Source organism: Epinephelus fuscoguttatus, linkage group LG10, assembly GCF_011397635.1.
Source record: "Epinephelus fuscoguttatus linkage group LG10, E.fuscoguttatus.final_Chr_v1".
Taxonomy (NCBI): Eukaryota; Metazoa; Chordata; class Actinopteri; order Perciformes; family Serranidae; genus Epinephelus; species Epinephelus fuscoguttatus.
In genome coordinates, this window is record NC_064761.1 from 23,479,907 (window position 1) to 23,501,136 (window position 21,230).

Sequence of the window (21,230 nt, forward strand, 5' to 3'; positions counted from 1 at the left end):
CAATGAACCAAGCTTTTTTTGTCTGTCGAGTCTGAATGAAGTGTGTTTTTTGATGAGTTAACAATGTAATTAAGCTAGTGTTAGTTCAGTGAAAGAGAGAAACTGTAATTCAGAATTGTATTCTTCTGTTTAATAAGTAAATTGCTTGTAAGAATATTTCCTTCCTTGACATTTTGTGATTTAAAATATTAATTTGTTTGACTACAAAAACTACAAGAGCTTCATAAATGTCATGAACTCGCCACTCAAACACCTCCCAGCTGAAACTATCTTAGAGATATGGATGACAGTCATGGCAGCATATCATCACTGTGGACAGATTTATCATTGGGAAGATTGCAGGATACAAATTCCTTGGCATTTGGCTCTATAAAAAAATCTCTTTGTTGACTGATTTACAAAAGACTGATATTACTGCTGGCACAGGAATGAAATAATATCAAAAATCCAAAATCATGTTTGAACCCAAACACTAACAGAATCATTTGAAGAGAAACTTGCACGATCTAAAAACAAAAGTTCTCATAACAATAAATGTACAACAATAATGACACATATCTATTCAGGTTCAAGCATAAGTGGGCATGCAGGCGTGCATATGAATTCAACAACTGACCTCAACTTCACACTGAAGAAAAGAACTCATGTAATAATGTGTCAATAAGAGCCGTAGAGTGTGCGAGTGTGTGCGCACACACACAGGGGCTCGTGCAAGTGCACTATACACAAGCTCTTCATCAAGCTGACGAGGCAGATAAAAAGCCACCACGAGGGGAGTGAACCTGCTTCTTCCCTGTCATGGGCGACCAATTCATGTGACGGAGGGAGAGGTGGAGTGGAGCAACAGAAAAGAACCACAACTGATTTACCCACAACTAGCCAAAACTGTAAGCCAAGAGAAAGGCTATAGGTCACTGATAAACATAGAAATAAGGGCAGTCAAAGTAATAAGGAGTCTTAAAACTAATACTGGGAATACAACAAGGTTAGAAATACCATAAGCTGAAGTTAACGTAACCATTAAACCCAACAACAGCTCCTCTGAAAAGGGTCTCTAAATGTTATTAATGACAAATTTTTATTTTAATTTTTTATTTTATTTTGTTTGTGTAAATAATCTTGTTCAGTTTACAATATATATATGTATATATATATATTTATTTAAGTTTACGTTTGTTAATAATTCCTGTTTATTTAACTCTATATTTGTTAATACTAATGTTTAAATTTCTTATATTTTCACGTATCTTTCCTCTCTTGCAAGGAGCACCTGTAACATAAACAATTTCCCCTCGGGGATCAATAAAGTATTTCTGATTCTGATTCTGAAAATGTCCCAAATGACACAATTAACAGACACAAAACTTTTTACAAAGTGGTGCCGTCATGATTTATGCTCATGAGTGTAAAGTGTCTGGAAGCTCACAGTTTCAAACATTACATTCAGCACTTTCTCAAATCAGACACCACACTACTTTTTCCAGTACAACACACACACACACACACACACACACACACACACAAAACACCATTTCTCTCAGGGGCGATGAAGCAGCCAGGCGACATCCCAGTGGACTCCTAAGAGGCCTGTGCTTGAACGTTAGGCCTGGGCTTTGCTCCAGAGACGGCACTGTGCCCATACAGCTGGTCTGGCACACGCTGACAAACACACACACACACACACACACACACACACATACACACACTAACACACACACATTGTACCACTCATTACCAGTGCTTTCACGCTCTCTCTCACGGAGGCACACACCTGACCTGTATGTGAAACCTAAGCAATGCTGAGCCTGCCTGCGAGTAGGGGCAAATACAGCTTAACAACAAACTGCCCCTGGGAGCACATTTCTGCCTTTGTTAAGTGTGTTTATCCTTTCTCCCGCCTCCTATCTGTCCCTCTTTTCCCTCCTCTCTTCCCTCCTTTTGCTATGTTGTCAGGTAAAGGTGGGGTCTGCGCTCTGTTTCTCTCCCCCTCTGTCAAGGGATTGTAAGAGGAGAGAAGGACAGGGTCAGCTGGACAGAATTTGACGGAGCGTGCAGAAAAAGTGACAAAGAGATCCAGAGAGATGGGAGAGGTGAAAAAGAAAGCTAGCTGGATCAAATAGCCTGTGGTATTAGCTGGCTGACCTGTGGGGTCAGGCCATAGTTTGGGCCTGAGGCTATCTGACCTGCTGTCTTTATAAAGGCCTGAAGAATGAGGGGAAACAACAGGTCTGAGGAATGATGATTTCATAATGCATCAAGTGAGGTTGCTTCACAGACGGACACAAAATCCATTTTCCTGTGGAGCATTGCCGGGCTGAGAACAGGTGTGTGCAGCTCCTATCAAGTGCCCTAAACCCCTGGTTTTATTAACAAGTTGGTGTTGAAGTTGCAAAGATACTGCTTTGACCAAAATGTGTTTCCGCAAAACACAACTGCTGGGTGATTCATTTGTCCTATAAATTGGACAGATCTTAATCAATCCAAATTAATCCACATTTTAGACCTGGCGGTAACAAACACGCCAATGAATAATTGAGGATTCAACCTGCAACAAGACTTTTAAGACATTTTAGGAGCACGACAAGTAAAAAAAGTTTCTGCAGATAACTTTTTTTCATGTTAACTTTTTTTGTTCAAAAGACTTTTGCCCCTCAGAAGCTTGCTCACTTTGTGCTTTGAGGCGTGTCACCGAGTCAGCCCATCAGCCATGCAGTTCAGTCTAGACTGATGGACCCACATACCCACGCCCACACACGCGGGTCTAGGCTGCATTACACAGAGAGGTCTGTGCAAAGTGTCAGACAGCTAATGACCCAGATCCTCCACTCACCCACTAACTCAACCAGACAGATTGACAAAGCTAAAACTCTGAAATGGACATTTTCTTGGTGGAAGGAAAAGAAAAATCTGCCATCGCCATGAAATTAGGGCTTAGTGATGCAGGCGTACTGAGAGAAGTATTTGCAGAATACATTGTGGGTATGTTTTCAGAACAAAATGAGAGGTGTTAGATTTATTTTGCATTTTTGGAGGCATTTTCAAACATCTACTGAAGAACAGACAGTAGAGACAGAGAGGAAATGAGGGGAGAGACACAAGGAATAACTTGCTACAAATATCTCCAGCCCAACGCAAACCCCAAAGATGGTCAGCGCCTTAAACCCAGAGAGCACCACGACACCCAGAGTGGTGTTAGTGTTAGCATTACTAGATTTATTAACATTTTTTCTTAGCTCTTGTTTCATTTACAAACACTACTGCATCACAGAACGACTGTGCGAGAACCTGACGCTTTCTCCGCGGCACAAACAATGGAATTGATCAAAAAAAACAACAACATAAAATGAAACATCTGCAATTTGGCGGGCATTCTGTTCACCTTACAGGTCACTCTGGAATTGAACCAGCTATATTTCAAGTATGGCTTTTCATTAAAGAAAGACAAGGGAAACTTAACAGGTGTGAAAGTGAAACTGAGTGCGCTAAGCTTACATGTTCCCACACTGGACCCCTGTCAGAGTGTATGGCGTGCATGCACAGGTGTGTTTCAACCCTATAGATCCCATGACAGATTCCAACCACATTCCCACATCTATCAGTGAGTGGAGTCTTTGGTGGTGGGAAGTGAGAATGTCATGCCTGTTTGGGAAAGTTTGGGAACGACTTGCCTTGTAGGATTTGCAAGGCTGGGCAGGTCTAGGCATTCCTGACAGTGTGTGGAGTGGAGAGAGGACTGTGTGTGTTCTCACCCCTCAGTGGGTGTCACAGAACACCTGACTCCACTGCAGAGGGAATGAAAACAGTCCCCTGTGTGTGTGTGTTTGTACACCTCAAGGTTGTGACTGATTTTAAATTCACTGGAATCACTCAGGATTCAAAAAGCATCTTACAAAAGGTGGCCACTACTTTCATTTTCAGCCTGGCTAAGCTTAAGCGTTTATGACCAAACCTAAAAATGGAGGCAACCTCTTTATGCACACTATGATCTTCTTCCACATAAACTGTTTTACAAGCTGCTCACAAACAAACACCACAACTCTGAAACACTAAAAACACTTGACCAAAAGGCAAGTAGCTATCACTATATCCATACAGTACAAAAGTATTTACTTTTGATAGTTTTTAACATTTTGCACATGCTTGCCTCATCTTTAAGGTCTTCCAGGGGCTTGTACCTCCCACACTGAGTGTGCTCTTAATGCAGAAGGAAAGTAACGGCAGGGCAACGAGGGCAACTACCAGAGGGGACTGTGTTGTACAATACAGACGTAACAAGTTTGGACAGTCTTCTCAGTCAGAGCCACCCACTACCAGCATAGTCTTCCTATTGGATTAAGAGAGAGCATTAATTATCTAACCTCTAAAGCTAAAGATTGCTTAAAGCAAACCAAATTAGCAACCAGACACTGCATTTACATACTCTCATTGTCTTTACATATATCTGCTACTTTTGTAATGTATTTATGTATTGTACTGCGGTGCTTGGTGAAGCGTCGTATTGCTATCATTAGGCCACTAATTTGTACCTGCCCAGGGACTACAGATGAAAACCCTGGCACATTTACACTGAGGTGGAAACTGAAATGCCGATTAATGTGCACTGTCCCTGGTAGATAAACATAAATGTGTCCCTCTATGTTTGGCTTCATGTGTATGTACAGGCTATATGCTTAGTGAAACTCCTGCATGTACTTGTTTGTCTATGAATACACCATACAGTATGTATCCTGTTCTCTCCTGGGTAAAAGTCAATGAGAGGGTGTGTATGTGCATTTCCTCAGGGCGATAACTGAGTCTGAGTCATCCAAACCAAACACACACAGATTGACTGACCACTATCAGTCTTGCGTCACTCATTTATGGGCCTTTACAGCTGAGTTCCCTGTCGGTAGGCAGCATGTCCATATGAAGACAGGAAACAAAAGGGATTGTGTGCAGGTGTAAGAGTTTAAATAAATGGGGTTAATGTTTGATGGGTGTTGCTGGGGCCGCAAACATTCAATTAGATTCTGTATGTAGAAGCCAAGGCTATCTGGCAGCAGGATGTAGATGTAGACAGAAGGATGAGATTTCTCAGGGCCAGAGGGCAAAGCACCGCCAACCGAATCCTGTCATTACACAGCCAGAATCAGAAATATGGCTAATTTATGGGTCATAAGGTCAGGGTATCTATAAGTTGCAAAAGCTCTCATCTAAACACTTTTAAGTCCTTGAAATTTCACATGAAATTGTATTTTAGATTGAAATCAAAAACGTCAAATGTTAAGTTAAAGAAAACACTGCCAGAAAAACAGTAAATCGGCCCCATTATAAAAAAAAAAACATCAAAGAGGTAAGATTACTGTGGCCAGTTCCAATACTGACAGACTTTAGTGTTGAGTCTCTAGAATCAAATGTAATTTTTGTTTAATATGATGTCTCAGATCTGCATTGTTCTGTCTTGCTTTAAATTATTTACACTCATTTATGTAAAATTCTTTAAAAAAAACTGTATTAGGCATGAACAGAATGACGAGACTCCACTGGAAAAAATCTGTCTTGTTTCCCCAAAAAAATCTTGTAGGTGCAGTTGAGACTGACTGACTTGATAAGACCATTCTTTTTTGTAGTCTAAGTATATTTTAAAACTTATGTTTTTACAAATCCTATTTTAAATTACTCCGAATTGGTACATCTAAGACATTTTTCAGGTTTTAATTTGTTGGTTTCAATTAGAGTACAGTGGTGTGAGTATAAATTATGCTTGCCATTGTGTGCGTCTTTGTGGTGACAGGAGCTAAGATTATGTGTGTGTCCTACGGAGAGTTCAGAAATGGCAGCATGCCTTGCGTGCTGCTCTGTGAATACAGACTTTGCTTAGCAAGCAGAGTTTTGCTGAGTAAGACCAAAGCTGGAGACGACTCAACCTGCATTGTGCTACCTGTTAAAAGGAGCCTTCAACAAGCAGACAGGTAAAAATTAGTGGATATGTCGGGCCCACCCCTTTCAAAGTCTTTCAAAACTTACCAACAGTGCAGAAATAGTACATGTGCACAGTGTTATGGTACAAAGACTGCATTCAGTGCATACCTTAATACTTTTTTACCAATGTAACCGAGATAAACTTCTGTGCATTTATAGATTCTGAATCTATTTTGCAAATACACATTCACACACAGGCAAGAAACACAAGTTTCCCACAGGTCATAGTTGGGGGAAAGGAGAAGATTGGTCATCTGCGTTAACAGCCTCGCCACAAAGAGTTTATGGCTTGAATCCTGCACCAGCAGGGAAAAATTAGGCAAAAAATTCTTATCTACAGCACTCACAACAACCAGCAGTTTGCCTCGATCACCCCGTCGATTAATCGAGATCAACACATCCATGGAAACACCGGACAAAAAGCACAGGTCTGCTCAGGTCACTGGTGGCACAGTCCAAGACATGACTAATAGTCGACAACTAGAGGGGTAGTTAGTAGTGCCAAAAACAAGGAAATCTTCTCCATCTGTCTCTGGCTACTATTAACGCCAGGCTCAAACTGAGACCAGAGCTGAACTGGTGGTCTGACTCATAGAGGCCTCATTCCACCCAAACACACAACAAAAGCGCACACCAGGCATTTGCATATCATGTGCTCTGGTCTGGTTCATGACCTCTGAAAACACATGGATTTTTACAAATTAGGATTCATTTACTTTAAACATCTGTACTTCAATATCTTTATAAGAAGACTGAAAATATACCTCCAAAAGATCTATTCTCATTACTGCCTAAAACCATAACACTAACACAACTTTAGATGCAACAGATAAAAGGTGGCCAGCAGTGTGTGTCAATCATTTTAAGTGTGGATATCTGATTTTGGAGCCAGATTTTTAAGTATGCAGGACCATCTGAGGCTTTAGGGCACTGTGGATAGCATTTTCCAAACTAAAGTGACTAAAGGCATTTTACCAAGTTCAGTGAGATGCCATTTGGTAAAACCAAAACGGGGTGTAATTGTAATGTATGCATTGTTACATTACAACAGTCACCATGCAATGGTGTGTATGTGTGTCATAGAGAAAGTTTGATGGAGAGAGAAAGAGGCAGAGCAAGTCCGGGCTTGTCTTTTAGGCATGTGGGCTCTCTGCAAATTGTGCTGCGTTTAATCAGCGGTGTTGTGTTAACAGAGAGCTGGGCTGGTGGCTTGACCTGACAGGCAGAGAACCAGCACACTGGTGCAGACCCACAGACAGAGACACACACACCGATTCAAGACCCCAAATATGTAGTAAGAACCACATATGATGAGGGATGTCATCACAAACAGGTATGTCCAGTGTATGTGTTTGGTCTCATGGGGCCAGCAATTCATGCAGGGATGAACATGGTGGGTTTAACATGAATGTAAGTGGAAACCATAAAATTAACTTAAGTTTCAAATCTTTACACCTACCCAGCACCGTGTGAGACAAGTGCATACCAGTGCAGCCAACCCTGTTTGCAATATGGCTGCATTAATGCTTATAACATGAACAGCAACAGTCAATCTGTCTTAAAAAGAAGCTTCAAAAGCAAACTGCCAGCTGACATCTGAGTAATTTTAACTTGCCTGCACTGTATCAGTTTGATGCTTCAACTGAACCAACACTGCTATATCACATTGGTCACGACCATTTCCTTTAGCACTACTGCCACCTACTGACAGCTTCAACATTTCCTGTAAAGGAACCATTTACTAAACATATCCAAAGTTTACTGGGGTCTAGTAGTTTGGGTAATTAAAATCACTTGCATGATCCCTACAACAACCAACGGGACAAGCCGATAGTGACAAAGCTTCTCCTTAAACTTGTGTTTCTATTCAACTTATGAACAGTCATAATTTTCTGCTGTAAGTCTTTGTGTGTCTTACTGAGATCCTCGGCCAGCTGGACTCGGCGTCCAGTGATGAGGTGGGTCTTCTTCTCCATGTCCTCCCCGAAGTCATCCAGCACCTCCTTCACATTTTTCTCCAGTCGGCGCACTGAGAAGACAAATGGAGGAACAAACACACACACAGAGCACAACAATCAATATTCAATCAATGCATCAGATTTTTCTCTCCGTGTATCCATTGAATTATACGATCAGCACCTTTTGACATCATTAAAATGGTCGCGAATGAATTGTCTATTCTCACTAGAGGTGGTTTTGAGCATACTCGTGATAAGACCAATTTCACGGAATTTTATTGAATGGTCATCAATGACTGGTTATGAACAGCTGCCCAGCTGCTGCAGTCAAACATATTTGTACTCCTTCAGAAAAAGCTAAATCGTACGTTTGGTGTAATGAGCCAAAATGAGCCATAATTTGCACTTTTTTTCTTTAAATAATATACACCATATACTGTATCCATATTCCTTACCCTCAGTGTTGGTGAGCTGCTGTCGGAGAGTGTTGGCTGTGATGACCAGCATCCTCTGGATCCTCCAGAACAGTACCACATCATTGCACTCCAACTGGAATAAAAACCAAGCACACATTTGAGCTTTTCACACATTGAGCTTAAATATAGCTGAGAATAAGGTGGAGAAGAAAAACAACTCAGTATTACTCATCCTCTATCCTTACCTCAGAGTCAACAAAGTGTCTCTGGTAGTAGTAGAAACCTCTCTTACAGAGGTTACAGTGGGACAGCGCCTTCTGCAAGAAGTGTCGGCGATACAGTTGATGCCATGTGTCCTTGATCTGACCAGATGAGAAAGTCAGCAGTTAATGGAAGGTAGACATAATGACATCAGGCACAAACACTGTGTGCATGTTAAAGCTGATGGACAAAGATGATTCAAACTGGCACTGAAATTTTGTTGCATTTAAGACATCAAGATTTTTTTTGTCCTGACTTTGATTTAAATGCTGAGACACACAGGTGTTTTAATCTCACCAGCACAGGGTCAACTTCAACTCCTCGCGCCTCCAGATTCTTCCGAACTGTGGTGACCTCGTCATTGGCCAAGTAGGCTGTATGCTCATCGTGTAGCTTCAGCAAGCGCTCCAGCTCATTTTTCGTTTCATTACGAATGTGCTACAAAGTCAAAGAAAAGGAGGTGAGTGCTGTTCTCATGGTGGCAAATGGGTGCTTAGATGAAGATGACTATTTAATGTACTGTGTGCTTCAACCAAGCTCTTAAACTTCCAAGTACTGGACATGGAGATCAGCAAAAATGGGGAATCCAGTTTTAAGTTTTTGTGGTCTCTCTAGAAAAAGAGCACAGTTATACCCAGGAATACCCAGGAGAGACGCCTCAAACTGACCTGATCTGGTGTGCGATTGATCCAGTTGAACCACCTCTGCCTCCAGCCTGGACCAACCATATCTCTGATTACTGACTCAGCTACAAGAAGAGAGATGAACAAAACAGAAAGACAAGTAAAAAAGACATGTAAACATGTTCTAATAGAAATCCAAAATACAAGTATGAGTGTAAAATTAGCATAAAAGGTCCTCTTTAAGACTGGAAGGTGAGTCTAGTACTGGGTAAGTGACATTGTATGAGGCCAACGTACTGTCTTTGAGGCGTGACTGCAGGGTTTCCTCCATGAACTGTATTGCTGCATCCCACTGAGGCTTGTCTGTGATGGAGCGGTCTTCTAGGGCATTGTGCTGGATCACCCTCTGACACGACAGACAGACAGACAGACAGACAGCAAGAAGACAAAGTCAGTGGAGCTGCAAAGCAATTGCTATGCATATAAAGTCTTGTGCATTTTCATCAGTGTTAGCAAGATCAGTACACATGATCTGGAAATGTTTTATTCTTCAGGAAGTGTTAAATCAACTAGTGCATGTGCTCTCTGTTCACAGGCTGGATTTATGGTGTGTTTACCAGGCTGTCCATGGCCCTCTCATTCCACTTGTGCCTCTTGATGCTCTCGTCCTTCACAGCCTCCTTCAACTTGTCAAAAATGTCGTCCTGGTCTTTGCCTTTGTATTCAGCCATGAAGCGGGCAAACTCTTCCTGCAGCGTCTCCCAGGCAACCTGATGGGAGGCCAAGTATAGCGGGGAAGGAGGAGGCTCATATTACCACAAGGCCATTGCCTGCTAGAATTTCTTTCTTTCTTTCTTTCTTTCTTTCTTTTTTTTTAACATATCTGCAGCCTGCGGCAAAGTAGTTCAACCAAATATAAGTGGTTAAGAACAATGATCATTATTTAGGAACAAGCTCATAAACAATTTATATTCAGAAATTTCCTCATACCAGTGAGGGTCAGCTTATAAAATCTAATTTACCCGAAGTCTGATTTGATTTTATGTGATCGTCAACACCTCCCTTTTAACAATCTGAATGACATTATGACCAGCTGTATAAAGACCATGTGCGTTACCTCCAGTGCTTTGTGTGGAAGCTGCTTGTCGGTCCACTGCTTGAGCTTGATGTCGACGGTGGTGTTAAAGGTGCCCGAGTCCATTGTTTGGGCAGCAGGCAGGTAGATGTTCTCAATCACATGGGTGGAAACACGTTCCCACAGCTTCTTCTGCAAGATGGACTCCCTGGGAGAGAAAAAAAGATAAGTTAAGTCATTTAGTTCTGACTTCTAGTAGCATGTTAGGTCACTTCAACCATACTGTAGCATGTAACTTTCAAGTAAGAGTGTGTGTAACAGAGTTGCTTCCAGGTGTCCATCTCAGTTTAGATAAGTGACCCGGTGGGGTATGAGAACAATAAGTGAAGAGGGATTGTTCTTGGCTGAGCTGCTTTCACTTGTGTAGTCGGTGCTGCAGCAATTGCACTTGACTGTAGATTCCAATACAGCTCCAGTCTGACCCTGTTAGCAGCTAACAGCCTCCACACTCTCGCTCTATCTCTCCAGGGCAGTGTGACAATAGAACAAAACCCTACCCAAGTCCCCCTGAGATCCGACCGGTGTTGTGCCTCTCTCATTTATCATAAACACACGGTCATATTTCATTAGGCTCCCCTTTTGTTCAGGCTAGCACTCCTCACTGTCAATAAGCGCTATCTCCAATAGTGCTGGCTGGCTGCTGGCTGGCTAACAGGGCCACCCCTGTTCCCGTCCGTGGGCCATTCATCAGAGTATTGATCCGGGTGTACTGACGGCACGCTCACTGGGGACGGCCACAACACCATGCATACATCTCATTTAGCAATGTTTTCCTCACAGGGGGTGAGGTATAACTATACATGCATGCACAGATAAATGCGCCAAGAGACAGACCTGCAGTTTGCCAAAAAAATAATTTCCCTCTCATGTCTGGTTGAGTGTCGCAGCAGTGCAAATACATGATGTAACTGCCTTTAGCCAAAGGCCGGGTAGACAATTTTACGCAGTTCATTTCTCATAAGATAGCATCTCATTAAGACCAATATCCTACATAGAGTGGAGAAAACATTAATGCTAACAATAGTAAAATGAGGATCTACATTTTTATTTAAAGATATTTTTTGGGCTTTTTAGCCTTTAATGTATAGGACAGACAAGTTTGAAGGGGGGAGAGAGAGGGAGTGACATGCAGCAAAGGGCCACAGGCTGGAGTCGAACCCGGGCCGCTGCGGCAGCAGCCTTGTACATGGGGCACCTGCTCTACCACTAAGCCACCAACGCCCCAGGATCTACATTTACAAAACTGAAGCACTGTGCATTTAGAGGACTGGATCAGATCTGCACTTAAAATAAAATAAAAGCTATCAACCAAAAAAACATAAAAAAGCACACTGATAAGTCATTGATACGTTTTAGTAGTAAAAAAGGTTTACCTACAGTTTAAAACATCTGTGCTGCTGATCGTATCTAAATGAATTTATTTTATATTAAAATAAAAAATCTGCTTGGACCTAAGTTTCTGTGTTATTGACAATTTTATTTTAATTTTATTTAATTAACCCATATTTATCCAGGTAAGTTCCCTGGAGATCAACCATCTCTTTTACAAGAGAGACATGGCCAAGACAGCAGCATACAAAAGTTCATGTCAAAGAACATGTCAAACTATTACAACACCTACAAATAATTTACCTGTATTTAAAGTTAACACTGACAGCAGCCTTGTTTTTTTCTTATACATAGTAACAGCAACTAATGAACCAAAGTTATTAACTCGTTAACTTACCAGTGTTGTGGGGTCACTTGACTCAAACTAATGACTTCATCCAAGATTTCATTTTTGGCCTTTTCGTAGAGTTCATTCTGAGAGAGAGAAAAAAAAAAGGAAATCAGTTTTGTTACTACAACTCTTTCGAAAATTAAATGGTGTCCAACTGTTGTTTGAAGGCCCTGTATTTCCAAACAGGCCCTCCAATGAGGTACCACTTTTCTTTCCTCCATATCCTTTTGAAATGAGTCAATGAAATGCAAAAATTGCCATTCCTACTAAGTTGCAATGCATAGCACAATCGTAATATCCGGCAACATAATCGCAGTATGATTTTTTTTGCATATCGTTCAGCCCTAGCACACAGGATCAATGTTTATCCATAGGAATCAGTAGTCTCATGTGCCCTACAAAAACGTATTTATCTGAGAAACTACAAGGAGCACAGTCACATAATTGGTATCTGTGGGCTAATAACAAGTTGAATATCAAAGAAATGCATATATATGTGTGTTAAAAAAAACAAAAAAAAACCCAAATCATTTCTCAATTTTCAAAAATCCTGATTTTGACTATTGATAAAAGTGTGATTTTTCATGTGATCTGAAAATTTCCAAGTTGTATTGGTCAATACTTGTCTAAAGTATGTCCGTACCAGATTTCAATACGTTAGAACAATCACAACAAAAGTTCTAGCATTTGTCCTTCTCATACTAAATGCAGTCTTCTGTCACAAATGGGTAAAAGAGCAACGTAAATGTGTCATTTACGTGCACTTGCTGTTTGTGCTTCTCACCCTGTCCAGCTCTCTCAGACGAGGATAGTTGTTCTTCCATTCTGTCTCCAGGTTGAAGCGAGATGCTGGGATGAGGAGGGACAGTGAAAATTAATATATGATTTATATACACCTTATCAACAGCAGAATGAACAACCGCTAACTTTACATTTTACATAAGTCAAGTTATAATTGGATGTCAATGGTTTCATCATCTTTAAAGCCTTCTACTTAATCTGCCCCCTTAAATTTTTAAAATAAATCCACCTTAATATGTGTCATTAGCATGTGCTCATTCTCATGCCTGGACGAAACTCATCTCCTTTGATGGTACGCTCCATTAAATAGTAATTCTCTACAGTCAACAGGCAACAAGCATACAGGCACAAGGCTGCTTTGTTTAAACCTGGTATGATATAAAGGCAGCTTTCAGACTGCAAATGGTGCCTATCCTTTAATAAAAGCCACTGCGCACTTTGCACACTCACTTTGTTAACTGGTCCCTTAGGAGGAGAGGGGACGGGGCCAATCACACACACTTTATCAAAAGTCAGAGTTTTAGTTCTTATGTATGTGCACAGAGATAGAGGGAGACACACACACACACACGCACACACACAAACACACACCAAGCCCGCTGTCCCTTTTCACAGCTCCCTATCCACTGTGGAGATTAGGCTAATTGCTGGTTTGTGGGGCCATGCTGGCGCCAAGCATGGAGGATAGAGGCCGGCTGTGTGTGATTTGATGGGATATGGATCGATGCACCACACAATAGGCCTATGGGAGCTGCAGTCTCACGGCCATAAATCTCCTGTGCTGTTAGCAATGGGCTTGAGATTGTCTAGACTAATTGCAGTTGGAAGGCAGGGCTGAGAGAGTGGAAAAGTGTGGCAGGGTGGGCTGAGGAAGGCCAATACAGGGAGGTGGGAGAGCAGAGGAGGAGTAGTAGCACCTGTTCCCTGTACAGTTAATGGATAAAATCCAACCATGTCCACTCACACAATTAAACTAGGACTGTAAAAGCTACTGGAAATAAACATTCACTCAATGGCACGAATAACAAGGCATATAAATCAGTCAGCCCTCCCTGGGATAAAGGTTCGTCCTGTGAGTGTATTCATACCTTTAAAGACATCAGCCTGCTGCTCAACAGACTCCCTGACCATCTTCCAGAAGCAGTCAGAGACCGCCAGACTCAAGTTCTTTGTGGTCACCTGGTGGTGCTTCAGCATGCCGTCCCTAGTTGCACACATACGTTCATTGTCAGCTTAAACTGAAAACATTTGATGAATCATTACTGTTTAGTGAGTCATAAGTAACCTGCCTTAGTAATCTGGAGTTCTGGAAGAAGTCTTCCTCGTAGTCTTTAATGGAGTCTATGCTTTCACCACTGCTCCCTGCACACAAGACGACAGCACAATGACAACTCAGTTAATCCTGAATTTCAAACACAAAAATAATAATATCTAAATGTATGTAATCACAGTACGAAAGCTACATAATTCAGGTTATACAGGGCAAAAACTTCCCTACAAAGAAATGTACGCAAACAACAATATGTTAGAAAAGCCACAGAGAGCCTCCAATTACCTCCACAGTTACCACAGTTAGTGTCATTAAACTGAGTTAGTGGATTCAGGCGTGATCACTACCCGGAGGCATTTATTAAATAATGTGAAATGCGACATGATGGATCACTCAGTAGAAGATGTTACCTTTTCCGGTCACCACTGCAAAGTAGCCCAGGGCCTTCATGGGAAACAGTTTTCCTTCGACTATTTGCTGGATCTGAAAGAGCACATGTAAAGCACAGGACACACATCAGTCCACTCTGTTGTACACGCTTGCATAACACTGGCTCACTGAGAGACCATCAAGCTAATTCAAAAGTGCTCCCTCCTGTGGTGAAGCTGCATATAGCTTCACTCACAGTGGCTGAGACTTTACCCACTGGTTTGCAACTGTTCTGAAATCTGCAGCTGTTTCATTAATTAAATTCAGAGTCTGTGCTCACTATTTCCATGTTCTTGATGCCATTCAACAACAGATGATAATAATTATGACTGATTTTATTACTTTAAAGAACTGAACTCAGTAATTCTGTGGACAGATTCATGCTTTTGTTACAATAACTGTGATGAAATAAGTGAATACGTGCCGAGGCATTAATAGTCAGTATAGTTCCTTACATATTAATTACCACTGTTCTGGATTTTGGGGATAGTTAAGCCATCTTACTCTGCTCGGGCTGGCCAGGTTCTTCTCGGCCAAGTCCACCTTGGTCAGGACAAAGATGGTCCTCTTCCCCTGGGGGTCCATCTGGCTCACCAAGTCTGTGACAATGCTCCTCTCTGCATCCACACTGCCATCTGGAGGGAGACAAGGACAGCACAAGGGATATGATAATGGTGTACATCAGAACTGATGCCTTTATATGATAGCTGCAACTGTAATTAGTGTACTCATGGCTCACCCTGAATACAGAGGATGATTGCATTGGGGTTCTGCATGTAGGCCTTGCTGATGCTGAAGATGGTCTCCTTAGTATCTGTTGCCATGCCTGCAGTCACAGTCTGAGAGAGAGACACACATTAAAAAATTAAAATGTATTACTGTATTTGTTAAAGATAAGTTTGGTCTATTGGCTTTGATTTTACGAAGCTTAACAGTCCAAGAAATTTGCGAATATTCCCACCTTTATTAAATCAAAAATGTATACTCACACTGATGACTCCTGGTAAATCAACAAGCACCATCCTCTGGATGCCAGGGCCTTTGACACTCAGGGATATTGTCTGACATGCAAAAAATAAACATTGTTATTTCAAATCAGCAAGTGGCAGCTTTGTTAGCAATGTGAACGGTAGCCGTATGTCCAACCTCACTGCTGACGGTCTGTCCCTCCTTCACACTCTTCCTCATCCTCAGCTCAATCTCACGCCTCAGTGCAGCCAGCTGTAAGACGGAGGAAGCAACGCCAGATATGATGGTGTAAACAGCTTAAAAAGTGCTCAAATTCATATTGGGTGGATGGAGTGAGTGACATTGTGACTTACATCCTCCTCCTTGGTAAGGTCAAACTCTCGGCCACTGTCCTTAAACAAGGCCACGTGGTGGGGGCCTTCGCTTAGTGTTACCTGCAGATGGAGGATTGTTTAAACATTTTCCTCTCAAAAAACATTATTCCTTTTTTAATCACTTCTGCCTCCCAATTGTTGTCAAAGCTGTCATTTCAGTATCTTTTTTTTGTCCTTTAAAAGGAAACATTACAAAAACATCAGGTGGTGTGGTCCCACATACCTTGACAGGAGAGCGGGTCATCATCTCTCCTGAGCCCCTGGGGAAGATCCTGGCCTGGGCTATCATCTCCAGCACACTCGTCTTTCCAGCACTCTGATCCCCGACCACAACCACCTGAAAGAGAAGAGGAGGAAATGTATAAGGGTTAGGACAAAATACAGATAAAAGGACAGAGGGCAGAAGAGCCATGGGGACAAAGCATAAAAGGAAACAGGATCCAGTCGAGGACTAAACAAGTTTATAGATGTTGGTGTTGAGCGGAATTATTCAAAGATACTAGGACAAAAAATAAACGGCAAAAACATTTTGAATACTGGCATGTTTCTTGCCCCTATTTGGATCTGAAACAAAAAAATAGTTCACAAATAAATTCTTCTAAAGCCTGTAAACAGAGTGTCAAAAAAAACCCCAGTAAGAACATCTGACTGTTGCTTACCCTGGGTAGGTGGTCCTGGGTGTTGTAGTTGGCATCGTAGTCAGACAAGATGTCCAGCACTTCAGAATACAAGTCAATGAGGGATTTCTACATGAGGGGACACAGCAGCAATAAATATTAACAATACGCATATTTACATTGTAATTAGTTGACACTCTTATCCAGAGTGACAATGACATAACTACAGGAAAGACTTCAAGAAAGTAGCTCTGTATCTGTAGAATCTGAGCCTCACTGGGAGAAACTCAAAATTATGTTTTGTGTATCGCCATGTTTATTGTGTGTATGGGTTCATATATGCCACCCACCTTCACTTTCCTTTGATGAATCCCTTTATCGTCTTTTTGCAGCACCACTTTCCTTAACTCTTTATTCTCCTTCTCCAGTCTCTCCAGCATCCGCTGATATTTTAGCTGTGGGATAAACCGCAACCTGCTTCAGTCACATTTACATCTAAAAGGAACATTTTAGTCCAAACGTGGTGGCACTGTTTGATCTACAGTCATGGTGCAGTGAGAAACAGTATATTACGAACAAGTCTGCAGTTTAACAACCTATTTGACCAGCTGTCAATGTTATATCACTGTAAAATAAGACATACTGTATTTAAAAATGTTGCAAAATAAAAGCTCTTTAATCAGATCTAGATGAGTTGCATGATACTGCTAACATTCCTCTGTTCCACTAAAATAGATTTAATCAAAAGTAACAATCTACGGTACCTGTGTACGGAGAAGTTCTTCTTGAAGCTGGTCTATCTTTTCCTTGTCTGATGACTAGAGGTTGAAATAGAAACAGAACAGCAACAAATTGAGTTAATGCTTTCTTTCAATTTCTAAAATAAGGGCTTCCCGTTTCTCTCACTGTACAACCTCACAAGCACGAAATCCCACCAGCACCACGAAGGTTCAATACGTGCACACTGTATTACAGAGAGAACCAGAGTTGAGTCACATTAATGCATAAAGAGAGGAACCAAGATCAAGTTTCAGGCAGACACTACTCATTCTGGTATTACTCCGCTCCAATCAACAAGCTATGATTCACAGACAGGCACAAATCAGAGTGAGCCCTGAAAAATACAGCTGAAATTAATCACAAAATCATTCAGTCATTACAGCTTGATTTTTCATGATTGGGCAAACCTCATTTGTTAATATATTTTGAAGATGTTTGTCAGGATGAGAGACAGGACAGAAAGCAGGAGACACAGCATACATGAACAAATGGGATTGCCAGCAGAGGAAAGGGAATTTAACAAAACACACAAAACTATTCTATCAAAAACTATGTCTACACTATACAACAAGAAGTGTGCTGTAAATTACCTCTAACAATATGCGCCCACTCTACTAAAATGTTTTACATTTCCATTAACAAACATTTAGGCACTGCAAAACTGCTTGTTAGCTTAAGGCCTCCTTGCTGTTGAGAGCATACAGTAGTCAACTCTATTATACAGCTGGGTCCATTCATGGTAGCTTCAAAATGCAGCTCACACCATGCAGCTGGTTGCCACTTCACTCCATGCAGTGTTTCCGTTCATTAATGGCGTACTACTGATGATAATCCATCCATTTGCATGAGCTGAGCTACGACACTGTGCACCTGGAACCAGGATACCATGCCTTCTCCACAACCGAAGCTTAGCCTGACAGACTATGGGGTGACACATGGAGGCTACTGTTGGGTATACTGGGTAGGGAACAGTCTTAAGTGTTGACAAGCCAATTTGTCTGCACTATAAATATTATAATATGATCTTAAAAGGTTATTTTATACTGCTATATAGAGTTGCAGTGGCTTAAAGCAGAGGGCTAGACACAAACACCTGAAAAACATGGTGCCATCCAACGCAACAGCAATGCAATAAATAGGTTTAGCCAGAGAGGAGTTGTTTGGTTTTATAGTGGTGGTTGTACTTTGTTGCACTCTATTTTAAGATGTTTAAGATGTTGCTGTCTATGTGGTCGGCATAACAAACACTGCATTTATTGCATGGCCACAGCACTGGAGTGTATTACTGTGTTAATGAATTATTTTGCAGCTGTTCATGTTGTTGTGTCTACCATGCCCCGGATATTAGGAAATAACACAAAGCACTGCTTCTAAAATTTGGATCATCAATCTTTCTGTTAAATCTTTTTTATAAATGCTCAACTTTCCAGCTCTATTCTCATAAATAAGGTCAGTTAAAGAGCAACTTAACATCAGCTGAAAATCTTGTTTTTGCTGCCCTCCAGTGGTGTAACTTCTCACCTCACTGCAGTGATGTTGTAGTGTAAACTAAAGTACGCCAGTGCTCTGACATCTGAGCACGTCCAGCCACACAAATCATTGATGCTGGCTGTGGTTAGAGGTGCAAAAGACTTGAAACTTCTTACCACAGAGGGCAGTGAAACACTGCTTTCAGCCTGGTGTTAAATGACTATTATCTGACAAGGCAGCTGGTAGAAATTGAATTATATGTACTGTTTCTTCCCTGCAGCTGCGTCAATTTAGGAGACTTTGGTGGGACAGGGCGATCTAAGTGGGGTTGGACCTTCACCTTGCGTTTCTGTTGAGGGGGGCTCGGGTTCGGAGGCGGACTGGGAGCAGGCTCTGGCGGTGGGGGACGCGCGCTATTGGCTGCCGCGGCCCGCCGGACCTCCTCCTCGTGCCGCTGGATCTGCTGCTGAATAAGAATGAGCTCGCCGAGCAGACCCTGCTGGGGGTATGTCATAATCAGAGACAGGTAGGAGCAGCAACAAAGACATCAACCAGCCACTGGGCTCAGCCACACAGGCCAATGCTGCATCCATTCACAGAGCTTCAACAGAGGACACTTGGCCTGTGTCAGACACTGGCATTGGTGCTGATCAGGCTGGAGAGTGATGATTCATTCGAGGCTTGAGTTTAACAGAATCAAGGTGTTTGGCTTTGTTAATCTCGCCACTGTCATCAGTGCTACCCAACAAAGTCAGTCTCTCTCAAACATAAAGGGGAGATGCCAAACTTTGCCAGACTGAAGGCAGAGGAGGTGACTAATACCACAACCAGCACCTCTCAGCATGTGGCAACAACAATGACTTAGCTCTCTTTCCTCACCATCATGCACCATCGTGGAACAATGACTGTGTGTTCACTAGACAACACTAGAACAGATTTTCATTGTTGAATTTAGCACTAGCAAAAACAGAGTGGAAATACAAGTTTTACTATAAAGGTAAAACAATAACCAAGATAAGATGACACTGTTTTAATGTGCTGCAAGATAATGATGCTAGGTGGTTCTGGACATCATCGGTCTGATGATGCTGAAAATGATGATGATTAAAATAAGCTCAGCCAGCATTGGGATACAGCTCTATCAGGGGCGAAGCAGAAAGCATGGTGTACAGCAGGAGAAATCTGCTTTAATTCAAAGGTCCCCAACATGACTTCATTTAACTTTATGATTTGTTTGGGTTTTTTTCTCCTCTGTGAAATGCACATACAAAAATTTGAAGCAAAACGCCAACTTGTAAGAGTTGCATTGTCTTTTGAGCTCATGTTGGAGACCACGATTGCAGATTAAAAGCAGGGCATAGGAGAGGAAAGCCCAACATCATTGTTTTTTAAATGTATCTCTTCTTAATATTTGTTGTCAGACCTTCACAGTCTTGTCATTGTTTAAGTTTTGATTCTGCACAGTGATAAAAACATAAAAAACACAACAATGGAACAGAGAGACACTGAAACTGCGCAGAAAAGAACAAAATGAAAAAGAAACAGAGAGGACAACAGCAATAAAACAGATGTGCACATCAAGTGTTCTGCCAGAGACTGCCGAAGCTAGAGAGATGAATGATCATTCTGGAGCTGCTGAGATGCATGGCAACTATAATGGCACTTTTGAAGAAATGATCCATTTCAGTGCATAAAATTTCAGAATAAGTGTCATACAATATGCACATGGTAACAATGAAACATTATATATGCTAAATCACAGCTAATGTCATGAAATAGGAAGAGCTATGTCTTTCCATAACACTGTCACATGGTCTAAAAAGCGTGTCTTGATTATACTGTAGTTTGTGAAACTAACAAATCACTTTCAGACGAACTGATTGAATCAAAACACAGTCAAAATGATTGAATGTACCAGCATGAGCGTGTTAGTTCATATAACTAGGGCTTTGTAAGCATCTTTTAACAGCTTATGTGACGGACATGGTCTTTAAATTCTCCCTGGTGCCTCAGGGTCCATAAAGGCTTCAACAATACAAACTCATATAAACTTTGAGTACATTTTGATTCAATCCACCACAGTTCTTGCCACTGAAGTGAAACATAGCCAGGCTGCAGAGGGAAGCTGAGTGAAATCGAGCTGTGGTAGAGTACAGAGGACAAAGGTAAGAAGTGTCAACAGGCTTTGCAAACTTGCCTTTTTGTACTGCTTGTCGCTGCCATCTTGTGTGGCTGCAGCAGAGGAGTCTGTGGCTTTTAGTGGAGGATCGCCTGAGGTTTCTACCAGTGGAGACACAACGACACAGAGTGAGGTTACTTGTGTGAATGCATCTTGACAATTGAGTGCTGAATGTAAACAAGCTGAGGGAGGCAATAATGCCCATAGCCAAGAGGTGCCAGATAGCCATCATTTAAAGCATGCGTATCATTAGAGAAATAGAGACCA

At 41.6% G+C, this 21,230-nt stretch overlaps 1 protein-coding gene across 4 annotated transcripts in view; it reads right to left on the reverse strand.

The window, feature by feature from the left end:
• The window catches only part of opa1 (OPA1 mitochondrial dynamin like GTPase), a 43,843-nt gene that overhangs the window by 15,020 nt on the left and 7,593 nt on the right, over positions 1-21,230 (reverse strand). For 2 of the 4 annotated variants that reach the window (XM_049587581.1, XM_049587580.1), the window contains 24 exons: positions 20,982-21,064; positions 19,125-19,280; positions 17,299-17,352; positions 16,885-16,989; positions 16,577-16,663; positions 16,141-16,254; positions 15,897-15,977; positions 15,721-15,795; positions 15,564-15,635; positions 15,314-15,413; positions 15,079-15,209; positions 14,556-14,628; positions 14,165-14,237; positions 13,964-14,079; positions 12,859-12,923; positions 12,081-12,157; positions 10,337-10,502; positions 9,837-9,989; positions 9,517-9,625; positions 9,265-9,344; positions 8,894-9,034; positions 8,581-8,697; positions 8,375-8,468; positions 7,880-7,990 (listed from right to left, as the gene is read on the reverse strand). In XM_049587581.1, coding sequence (XP_049443538.1) covers positions 7,880-7,990; positions 8,375-8,468; positions 8,581-8,697; positions 8,894-9,034; positions 9,265-9,344; positions 9,517-9,625; positions 9,837-9,989; positions 10,337-10,502; positions 12,081-12,157; positions 12,859-12,923; positions 13,964-14,079; positions 14,165-14,237; positions 14,556-14,628; positions 15,079-15,209; positions 15,314-15,413; positions 15,564-15,635; positions 15,721-15,795; positions 15,897-15,977; positions 16,141-16,254; positions 16,577-16,663; positions 16,885-16,989; positions 17,299-17,352; positions 19,125-19,280; positions 20,982-21,064 — 2,433 coding nt within the window. The remainder of the gene's footprint in view (positions 1-7,879; positions 7,991-8,374; positions 8,469-8,580; positions 8,698-8,893; positions 9,035-9,264; positions 9,345-9,516; positions 9,626-9,836; positions 9,990-10,336; positions 10,503-12,080; positions 12,158-12,858; positions 12,924-13,963; positions 14,080-14,164; positions 14,238-14,555; positions 14,629-15,078; positions 15,210-15,313; positions 15,414-15,563; positions 15,636-15,720; positions 15,796-15,896; positions 15,978-16,140; positions 16,255-16,576; positions 16,664-16,884; positions 16,990-17,298; positions 17,353-19,124; positions 19,281-20,981; positions 21,065-21,230) is intronic. The other 2 variants (XM_049587583.1, XM_049587582.1) reach the window with 1 other exon arrangement.